Source organism: Bombina bombina, chromosome 7, assembly GCF_027579735.1.
Source record: "Bombina bombina isolate aBomBom1 chromosome 7, aBomBom1.pri, whole genome shotgun sequence".
Classification (NCBI taxonomy): Eukaryota; Metazoa; Chordata; class Amphibia; order Anura; family Bombinatoridae; genus Bombina; species Bombina bombina.
In genome coordinates, this window is record NC_069505.1 from 423,245,725 (window position 1) to 423,257,805 (window position 12,081).

Genomic DNA, 12,081 nt, shown 5'->3' on the forward strand with positions numbered 1-12,081 from the left:
CCTAAATACCGGTAATGATGGAAAACACGCTATCATAATCTGTCGATAAGCATAATGGCTTCCGACAGCAGTTTTTTCGTTTTACGACCTCACGAAAACCCTATTGCGGCTTAATAGAAGCAAAACTTTAAATTAGTTACTGCATTCTTTCGGATATTTGTTTAGTTAAAACAAATCTAATATCAGTATTTTTGTTACAAATTTGCATTTATATATATAAAGAGAGAGTGGGTGAGAAAGAAAAGGTGAGGAGGGTTTTGTGTACAGAAAGAGATCTGTTCTCCCTGCAGGTTTAAATTGGCGTTTTCCTGAGAACAATAGGTTGTGGGTTTAGTAAAAAAAAAAACTATTTATAATACAAAGCAAATCTAAAGGAACAATTATCCGTGCATTTAATAGTCTGCAGCATCCCTTGAGCATACAGTTCAGAAATGGATCTAATAACTGTGGATAGACAGAAGTGCAGCAGAATGATAAACAGCAGAATACAGATATAGTTTTAATAGATGGTACCCTAAGGCACAGTCCGTAATCAAATACTAAGGTCAGTTATAGACCAGGGTCATTAACAAAAAGGGATACAGGAATGTTTGCAATCCAGTAACAAGTTTAGGGGTCATGCAGATGTAGCAGAACAGAGCTGATGCCCAGAACACAGAAGGTGAAGTAAAAACACAAACAAACGGTGAAGTTTTAAATAACTTTTTTTTCTTGACTTGCATTTTCAAATTGTGCACAGTCTTTTATATGCACACTTTCTGAAGCACCATTTCCTACTGAGCATGTGCAAGAGTTCACAGTGTATTATGTATATGAGTTTATGATTGGTTGATGTCTGTCACATGATGCAGATGAAAGGAATTGATAGGAAAATCTACCGTTCAGTTTAAATTCAGAGTGCAATTACATTCTCTTATTATTAATTTGCTGATTATGCACATCAACTGTATTTTTTTAAAACTACATCAGAGAAATTTACACATTAAAGGGATTTTCCAGCCAAAATTGGAAACCACAAGGGTGCATTCCGGTATTGAACAGAAGCAATTTTGTAATCTACATGCATTAGCTAAAATGCTTCTAATAAAAGCTATAGCTGTTTCAAAAGTGTATTTAAGTATGCACTGTGCACCAGCATTTTAAACACAGCACTTGTTCAGAGAGCCTAAGGTACTTGTACCATCTGGTAATGACTCCATTTGTTAATTGCTGACATGATACAAGCCCCACTGATGCACTGAGCAGCTGCAATATTTAAAATGCTGGTGCACTGAGAATACCTAGTTATGCTTCACATGCACGTGCAGACACAAATGCTAACACTAAAACAGTGATAACTTTTACTAGAAGCATTTTTGCCAATACATTTATATTGCAAATATGTTTCTATTAAAAGATGGAATTAATCTGTGCGCATTTAAAGTTTGATAATAAAACCCAACATAGTAATATGGCAATAAACCAAGGTAAAAGAGTTCCAAAGGTGTTAACTCATCACATATAGTAGCAATTGTTATAGGCTTGTGCATTAGTTTTATTATAAATGCAAATTTGTGGTGAAAACAAAACGAATATCCGAACCAATACACCCAGTGAAGAAGTGACAGGATTAGCACGGCTCTCTAGAGCGCTATAGGTAAATAAAAGGCTATGGGGCCTATTTATCAAGCTCTGAGGCGGCGCACAGACATTGCCGGAAATCAACCCGATCAAATACGATTGGGTTGATTGACACCCCCTGCTAGCGGCCGCAAATCTGCAGGGGAGCGGTATTGCACCAGCAGTTCACAAGAACTGCTGGTGCAATGATAAATGCAGAGAGCGTATGCTGTCGGATCATGTCCGCTCGCACGTTCTTTAATAGGCCCCTATAGGGGAACTTTTATCACCTGTAACAACAGCACATTTACATTAGTTTTAGCGTAAATCACAAATATTCAGTATTGGTTTCATTTCAGACTAAATGAATAGTGCAGCAGATAATTATTCAGTAAACTAAATATTTAGTATTATATTCGTTCTGAAAGATTCGTCCGAAACAAATTTTTTTACCACTGCACAAGTCTAATTTTTTTTACCCTTTTTTATAGCAATCTCACTTGACTCAACATTTTAGGTGTAAAAAGAGCAATCTACTCAAACAATTACTGAAAAAGTGCTAGAAGACTACAAGACTTCATTCAAAAACAAAATAATTGGAAGACATAAAGAGTATGACATCACTTTTTAATAAACTGCAAGAACACATTAATATTTCCTTTAAAAAAAAAATTATTTTTATAATAAATTGATAAGAATGTAAAATAGATTTCCTGGTAGTCGCTGTACATGACGCAGGATTAATGGTTCTGGAGCGCAGAGGTGACAAATCCTTCATTAAGCAGATAGCATACAGAGGTCTCATTCTGCTGGGGATTTGGGGAGAGGGAGAAGTTGATGATTGAAATTTAAAATGTGCAGAAAAAAAAAAAAGATTTTACATAAAGAATTTTAATTATAGCCTGAAGTAACAGATACAATCTGATACATGTCATGTATTATTCATAATGTTATAGTTTAAGGAATATGTAACATGCATTACAATAAAAGCCCTTCTTTGTTTGTCAGCTGTAAGTTCACTGCATTGTGCCTCTTGGAGTTTAAAAGGGCATTAAATCATTTTTTATTAATATATGCATGTTCTCTATGAGCAATTAAGCAACAGACCTGCATGCACAATAAATGTTTTAGACTCATTTAAAAAAAAAAAAAAAATACAAAAAAATGTTATATATATTAGACTTAGAAACATAGACATATGGGGGCCGATTTATCAAGGGCCGAATTTCCCCTGATGCGCCTGTTTCCGTGCAAGCCTTCAGGCTCGCCGGAAACCGCAGTTATGAGGCAGCGGTCTTAAGACCGCTGCGCCTTAACTGGTCCGCCTACTCTGAGGCTGCAGACATCAATCCGCCCGATCCTATACGATCGGTCTGATTGACACCCCCGCTAGCGGCCGATTGGCTGTGAAACTGCAGGGGGCGGCATTGCACAAGCAGTTCACTAGAACTGCTTGTGCAATGTTAAATGGCGACAGCGTATGCTGTCGGCACTCAGCGATGTCTGGCGGACATAATACGCTACAGCATATCATGTCTGCCAGACTTTGATAAATCAGCCCCATAGAATTTGATGATAGGTAAGATCCAAAAGGACCATCAAGTCTACATATATTACATGTACTGTTTTCCAAAAGGACCATCAAGTCTACACATATTACATGTACTGTTTAAAAATATAGATAATCCCTTTATTACACATTCCCCAGTTTTGCATAACCAACACTGTTATATTAATATATATATTTTTACCTCTGTGATTACCCTCTATCTAAGCTTCTGCAGACTGCCCCCTTATTTCAGTACTTTTGACAGACTTGCATTTTAGCCATTCAGTGCTCACTCATAAAAAACTCCATGGGAGTGAGCACAGTGCTATCTGTATGGCACACGTGAACTAGCACTGTCTAGTTGTAAAAAACTGTCAAAATGCATTGAGATAAGAGGCGGCCTTCAAGGGCTTAGAAATTAGCATATGAGCCTAACTAGGTTTATCTTTCAACAAATAATACCAAGAGATCAAAGCAAATTTGATGATAAAAGTAAAATGGAAAGTTGTTTAGAATTCCATGCCCTATCTGAATCATGAAAGTTTAATTTGGTCTGTATTGTCCCTTTAAAGGGACAATCAAGTCAAAATTAAACTTTCATGATTCAGATTGAGAACACAACTTTTAAACAACTTGATAATTCACAGGATTATCTAAATGTGCACAATCTTTTTATATTTACACTTTCCAAAGGCACCATCTCCTACTGAGCATGTGCAAGATTCACAGGATATATGTATATGCATTTTGTTATTGGCTGATGGCTGTCACATGATGCATTAGGAAGGAAAATGTAACTGACTAATTTGTCAGAAAAAAATATTCCCATTTGAAACTCAAACTAAGTGCTATTGTATTGTATTTTTATTATGCATTTACTGATTATGCAATTCTATTTTGTTATTTGTCCTTTAAGATTGTGACCCCCTTGTTTTTGGTATTTCTTTTTTTGTGGAAAATGCTTTTCATCTTATACTTTATTAAGTTCCTTCATATATTTGAAGGTTTCTATCATGTCACCTCTTCCATTCTCTCCTCTAAACTATAAATAGTTAGATCATAGAGTCTTTCTTGTAAGTTTTATTTTTTTAGACTGTTTACCATTTAGTTGCCTCCTTTGGGTAGTGTTTAGTTTATTTATATCTTATGAAGATCCAGAACTGTACACAGTATTCCAGATGAGGTCTAACTAATGATCTGTGAAATGACATAAGAACCCTGCTATTTCTGCTACTAATACCTCCCCCAATGCAACCAAGCATTCCACTGGCCTTACTGGCTGCACTCCTGCATTGTCTACTGTATTGTAAATCATCTGAAATAATAATTCCCAAGTCCCGTTCCTCTTTAGTTACAGTCAGTAATGAACCATTGAGACTTTAATTGGTTTTTGGATCCTATATGCATAATTTTCCTTAAAATAGTTAAAATACCTTTAGCTCACTGGAGAGCTAATCCCATCCTCTTCTTCACAGAGCCCCAGCTGTGCGTATAGGAAGCTTAGAGTGGTAGCTCGCAGATATAAATTAACTGCTGCATTTATCAAGCAGTCACAGTGCAGCATGTTGCAGTGTCATAGTCCTGGATCCTACAGGACTTAGTCCAGACTCTCTGGGTCAGGGGGAAAAACACAATTTTCTCAGTTTAATAACAGGAAAAGCAGACAAAATAAATAATGAAAGTATACTGCAAATTTGTTTTACTATAATCAACATTAAACTTTTATGGATCAGATAGAGATAGATACTTTTCAATTTAAAGTGACTTTGCATTCTTTAAAATCAGGTCTGGAATCTAAGTGACATTTTACAGGGACTTTAATTGATCACTTCTAATAAAGATGCGCTGTAACTTATTATTTAATCTAGCTGTGCTAGTCTAATACCCCGCGCTCCGGTCAGCCACTTCAAAACTCCGATTTTATTGTGAGCTAATGGTTTTGACTGTTCTCCAATAGGCTAGAGAGTCGACTGGATAACAGTTCAAAGAAGTGACCAATTAAAGTCCCTGTAAAATATCACTTAGATTCCAGACCTGGGGTGAGATATGCGGCGCAAGCTTCAGCGTAACTGATTTTTTTTTTTATTTTCTTAGGCGCCAGCAGTTCATAAAGTTCCGTAAGTCGGATAAATTAGCGATGTCCAGAAATGTGCGTAATTACACATTTCTGGAGTCGCAAGTGACTTACGGTACTTTAGAAACTGCCAGCGCCTAAGAAAATAAAAAACCATATCATATCTCCCGTAAAAGTCTAACCCGCCTCCCAAAAATAAACCCAACACGTAAACCCCTATATCCGCAATCCCCCCACATTGCAACTAATAATAAATGTATTAACCCCTAAACCGACAACTATTAACCCCTAATCAGCCATTCACCCACATCGGGATCTACCTAGTAAAAGTATTAACCCCTAAATTCGCCAACCCCAACATCTCAAACTACCTAATAAATGTTTTAACCCCTAATCCACCATTAACCCACATTGCAAAGTACCTATTAAAACTATTAACCCCTAATCCGCCATTAACCCACATTGCAACAAACCTTATAAATCTGTTAACCCCTAATCTGCCAAACTCACACAGCGCAATAATCCTAATAAAACTATTAACCCCTAAACCTCTAAACCCACACAACGCAATAATTCTTTTAAAACTATTAACCCCTAACCAGCCATACCCCCACAACGCAAGTACCCTAATTAACCTATAAACTCCTAATCCGCCAACCCCCACAATGCAAATAACTAATTTAATTACTAAGCTCCCTAACCTAACACCCACTAAATTAACCCCAAATTACATAAAATAATAAAATAATAAATTATAATTAAAATAAAAAAAAACCTAACAGTACTTAGAAAAATAAACCTAAGATTAAATTAAAATAAATTATTATTAATAAAATTACCAAAAATAAAAAAGTCTAACATTACAGAAAATAATAAATCCTATTGGCTGATTTGAACAGCCAATAGAATTTCATCCTTTTGGCTGATTTGAATTTGAAGAATCAAATCAGCCAATAGGAATGCAAGGGACGCCATATTTAAACTTGTACCTTGAATTCACTGTTCAATGTACGGCGGCGATCGTACAAAGAGGATCCTCAACGCTCCATGGCTCCGCAGTCGCCGGTCCTGCTCTGTGCTCATCTCCAATAGGAATGCAAGGGACGCCATATTTAAACACGTACCTTGAATTCTATGTTAGCTTATGGGAGTAAAAATTGTGGGCGACGGGTGAAATAAACATGCCGCATTTATATGAAGCGCTGTATATGTAATACCAAAACCGCGTAAAAACCGGCATCGCCAGCATTTGTGTGCAATGCCGCATATGCAATCTTGCCCCTGATTTTAAAATATGTCAAGTTTATCATCATTTTATTTTTATGATATAAAATTTACTTTGTTCTCTTGGAAACCTTGTTTTTTCTACCTTTAAATATTTTTGCTCCCTACTCATTGGTCGCTTGTTGCCTTTATTCCTCCCTCTGATTCTCTTCTCTGCTTTATCTCTGATTACCGTAAAGTGGTGGGTTTTTAGGGGAGGGGGTGCTGGGACTGAAGCAAGGGGATATGAACCCTTCATGGATATTGAAGGATTAAATAAAGCTGAGCCTGAAGATCAGCTAAAAAACAAGAGATCATGGTCTCATGTTGGATTGTAGAAGGTGTTTCTATGTTTTTATTAATTTTCCATTTTCCGTTCCAGGATGGTGGAATACTCTCTGGATCTGCAGAACATTAACCTGTCCGCTATCCGAACGGTGCGGGTCCTACGCCCACTGAAGGCCATTAACCGAGTACCTAGTAAGTGTTCTCAGAAGCTCCTTCCTCTTCTTGTATTGCTAATGGTGTGTGTCAGAGGAGGGTGGCGTACAGGGGATATGTTATCTGTGTCTGGGAAGCCCTTTAGCTCTATGTCTTGTTGCCTACAGAGGTTTAGCCCCATAGTAATGATATTGCCCCCAGCCCTACTAAGGGCCAATGTACATAATTTGTGAGCTGGTCAACTGATTTGTTAGTAGACGGGATTGTTAAGACCATTGACCTGGAGCTAAGGGTAACCGCTACATGTCCCACCCCTCTGTCTGTTTTATTGTACTGTCTGTCTGTCCATACTTCTTCTCTCAGGATTTCTCCTGCCTTTAGTTCTCCATCTCATCGCCTGTCTTTCTCCGACCAATCAGCGGCTTGCCTTTGTTACTAAGCCCCGCCCATTCCATGCGTCCTCGTCCAATTGTGTCACGTAAGTGCTTGATTCTTTTATGTACCTTACTGTTTCTCGTTGGCTGGTTGTGTTCATTGCTTTAATAGAACTGTACCTTTCATCTGTGTGACACTGACAATGCTTAACCCCTCGGTTGCCAGAGATGGGTGCAATGCGTTGCTGTGCATTGTGTTGCAGCCCTGTCTGGCAGCACAGGGGTTAATAATTGTGCAGGTTTTGTTCAACTGTTGAATGCTATGGAATTTCTACAGCGGAATCATTTCCAGAGATAATGCAGCTCATAACGGCGTTAATGAAGACGCCCACTTGTGATTGATGAGAACACAATAAAGTCCTAATGAGATATCTGTGACTTGATTACACCCTGAATAAAACTATAAGGAAACCATGACCAACTGTACAGGACAATTGTGGAATCCTGTGAAAAGAATCGTAATTCAGGGGGACAAAAACGATTATTATAGTTAAGAAATAGATGCCATTTAAAGTCCCTTGTCCTCCGAGGAGAGACTTTTTACTATGTACCTTTTAGATGTTTTGATGGAGCAAAATGTAATAGAATGAATTTGTGTCAGTTTAAATGGGTTAAAAAAAAATAATATTAGTCTTTTTTAGCTGAAAATTTGAGGTGGGTCTAATTTTCTTCCACTATTCCAATTTATAATGCAAAATTTAAAGGGATAGAAATGTCAAAATTAAAATGTGCATAGGTGCATTTACATTTTAAATAAAAGCATAATTGCAATGTACTTCCATTAGCAAAAATGCTTCTAGTAAAAGTTACTGTTTTTCAGCAGCATACGCACATATCCTGGGAGGGTCCTGTGCACCAGTATTCAAACGTCAAACCTTTTCAGAGAGTCAGTAGGGGCTTGTATGCCACAGATTAAGTGTTCACAGACGCAGTACACAGCACCCACAGATCTCTGAGAAGGATGGTGTTTAAATCCTCTAGTCACATGTTGCATATGTGCATATGCCACTTAACATGTGATGACTTTTACTAGAAGCATTTTTGCTAATGAAAATATATTGTAAAACTCCTACTACTGATAACTGAAATGCAATCATGCACAGTTTGTTTCAGTATGTTACTATTGCATTTGCTTCCGTTGATCACAATCCTGCGCTTGTTTTCGTTAGATAACAATTTCTAAATTCCAACCAGTATTGTCAATGTGTCCATCCACACAATCCTAAAAGGCTTCTAATGTTAAAACCCCTGAAGTTCAGAAACACTAACTACACCAAAACTACCTGAAATTTCCCTATTTCGTAATTCAAAAAAACAAATAATCGAAGATAATGACAAACAGAATGGCGATTTCATGGGGTTTAGTGATTGCATCTCAGGTAGAAGATCTGTATGTTAATTACTTTTGTATAGTGTGCATTGATGATAATAGATGACGTTCACAATTAGCCTGTTGTGGTCCAAACCATAGAAAAATGTGTGTGTGTGTCTAAAAAAGGGAGTTACACTGGGGCGTTATGGGAACTGTAGACATGTGCTTGTGCTGCATTATTAATAGGGATAAAAGTGGTTATAATTATTTGTTTTAACTTGTGAATGGTTGTGCAGGTTGTGTTTGTATCGGTTTGGTGACGCCTGTTATGCAATATGGTGGTGGGTAATTTCAGTCTGTTTGGTCCCTGCATATAGCCATTGTTATATTGTAAGACTTTTTGGGCAACTTTTTAATAAGTCAAAATAGTGTTGTCTAGGATTTATCAAGTCCTTTTAGCTGTGGAATTGCATAAGTGAAAAATGACTGATTTTGATTTTGATCTGTCAAACAGGACTGGCACATGTTAAGTACAGGGATATCTTTCACTTAAGTGCTTCTAGTAAACAGTGAATATGGCATATTGTGATCATCCGCAGCTGTTAATATGACAGTAATTATCAAATGTGTTTAACCCCTGCAAAGAGTGCTGTAGCCTCATCCACTCTATGGTAAACTAAGATGTATAGCTAGAAGCACTGTGTAATAAACACTATCACCTAGATTACGAGTCTTGCGTTAGCCTTAAAAAGCAGCATTGAGAGGTCCCAACTCTGATTTTTAACGCCCGCTGGTATTACGAGTCTGGCAGGTACAGGCTCACCGCTCACTTTTCTTCCGCGACTCGAGATTACCACAAATTGCATTACATCAATTGTGTATCCTATCTTTTTAATGGGATTTGTCTAACGCTGGTATTACGAGTCTTGGAAGAAGTGAGCGGTACAGCCTCTCCTGTTAAGACTGATACCGCATTTAAAAGTCAGTAGTTAAGAGTTTTATGGGCTAACGCTGTAACATAAAACTCTTAACTAAAGTGCTACAAAGTACACTAACACCCATAAACTACCTATTAACCCCTAAACTGAGGCCCCCCACATCGGAAACACTTCAATAAATTATTTAACCCCTAATCTGCCGACCGGACATTGCCGCCACTTTAATAAATATATTAACCCCTAAACCGCCGCACTCCCGCCTCGCAAACACTAGTTAAATTTGTATTAACCCCGAATCTGCCGCCCCCAACGTCGCCACTACTATATTAAATTTATTAACCCCTAAACCTAAGTCTAACCCTAAGTCTAAACCTCCCTTCACTTAAATATAATTTAAAATAATCTAAATAAAATAACTACAATTAAATAAATTAATCCTATTTAAAACTAAATACTTACCTGTAAAATAAACCGGCTAGATTTAGAGTTCTGCGGCCAAAGGGGTGCGTTAGCTACGCTGGCTTTTTTTCTCCCGCACCTTTTAAATACCGCTGGTATTTAGAGTTCACAGAAGGGCTGCGTTAGGCTCCAAAAAGGGAGCGTAGAGCATATTTACCGCCACTGCAACTCTAAATACCGGCGTTAGAAAGATCCCATTGAAAAGATAGGATACGCAAATGGCGTAGGGGGATCTGCGGTATGGAAAAGTCGCGGCTGCAAAGTTAGCGTTAGACCCTTTCCTGACTGACTCCAAATACCAGCGGGCGGTAAAAACCAACGGTAGGAGCCTCTAACGCTGGTTTTGACGGCTACCGCCCAACTCTAAATCTAGGCCTAAGATAGCTACAATATAACTAATAGTTACATTGTAGCTAGCTTACGGCTAGATTTAGAGTTCTGCGACCAAAGGGGTGCGTTAGCTACGCTGGCTTTTTTTCTCCCGCACCTTTTAAATACCGCTGGTATTTAGAGTTCACAGAAGGGCTGCGTTAGGCTCCAAAAAGTGAGCGTAGAGCATATTTACCGCCACTGCAACTCTAGATACCAGCGTTGCTTACGGACGCGGCCAGCTTCAAAAACGTGCTTGTGCACGATTTCCCCATAGGAAACAATGGGGCTGTTTGAGCTGAAAAAAAACCTAACACCTCCTAACGCAGCTACATTGTTTCCTATGGGGAAACACTTCCTAAGTCTGCACCTAACACCCTAACATGAACCCCGAGTCTAAACACCCCTAACCTTACACTTATTAACCCCTAATCTGCTGCCCCTGCTATCGCTGACCCCTGCATATTATTATTAACCCCTAATCTGCCGCTCCGTACACCGCCGCCAGCTACGTTATCCCTATGTACCCCTAATCTGCTGCCCTAACATCGCCGACCACTATGTTATATTTATTAACCCCTAATCTGCCGCTCCCGCTATCGCTGACACCTGCATATTATTATTAACCCCTAATCTGCCACTCCGTACACCGCCGCAACCTACATTATACCTATGTACCCCTAATCTGCTGCCCCTAACACTGCCGACCCCTATATTATATTTATTAACCCCTAATCTGCCCCCACAACGTCGCCTCCACCTACCTACAATAATTAACCCCTAATCTGCCGACCGGATCTCACAGCTACTATAATAAATGTATTAACCCCTAAAGCTAAGTCTAACTCTAACCCTAACACCCCCTAACTTAAATATAATTTAAATCTAACGAAATAAATTAACTCTTATTAAATAACTTATTCCTATTTAAAGCTAAATACTTACCTGTAAAATAAACCCTAATATAGCTACAATATACATTATAATTATATTGTAGCTATTTTAGGATTAATATTTATTTTACAGGCAACTTTGTAATTATATTAACCAGGTACAATAGCTATTAATAGCTACCTAGTTAAAATATTTACAAAATTACCTCTAAAATAAATCCTAACCTAAGTTGCAATTAAACCTAACACTACACTATCAATAAATTAATTAAATACAATACCTACAAATAATTACAATGAAATAAACTAACTAAAGTACAAAAAATAAAAAAGAACTAAGTTACAAAAAATAAAAAAATATTTACAAACATTAGAAAAATATTACATCAATTTTAAACTAATTACACCTACTCTAAGCCCCCTAATAAAATAACAAAGACCCCCAAAATAAAAAAATGCCCTACCCTATTCTAAATTAAAAAAGTTCAAAGCTCTTTTACCTTACCAGCCCTGAAAAGGGCCCTTTGCGGGGCATGCCCCAAAGAATTCAGCTCTTTTGCCTGTAAAAAAAACATACAATATCCCCCCCAACATTACAACCCACCACCCACATACCCCTAATCTAACCCAAACCCCCCTTAAATAAACCTAACACTAAGCCACTGAAGATCTTCCTACCTTATCTTCACCATGCCGGGTTCACCGATCGATCCAGAAGAGCTCCTCCGATGTCTTGATCCAAGCCCAAGC

The 12,081-nt window shown here is 37.9% G+C and overlaps 1 protein-coding gene across 1 annotated transcript in view; it reads left to right on the forward strand.

The window, feature by feature from the left end:
- CACNA1I (calcium voltage-gated channel subunit alpha1 I) overlaps positions 1-12,081 on the forward strand; it is a 682,041-nt gene that overhangs the window by 86,736 nt on the left and 583,224 nt on the right. The window contains exon 3 of the mRNA XM_053689431.1: positions 6,868-6,965. Coding sequence (XP_053545406.1) covers positions 6,868-6,965 — 98 coding nt within the window. The remainder of the gene's footprint in view (positions 1-6,867; positions 6,966-12,081) is intronic.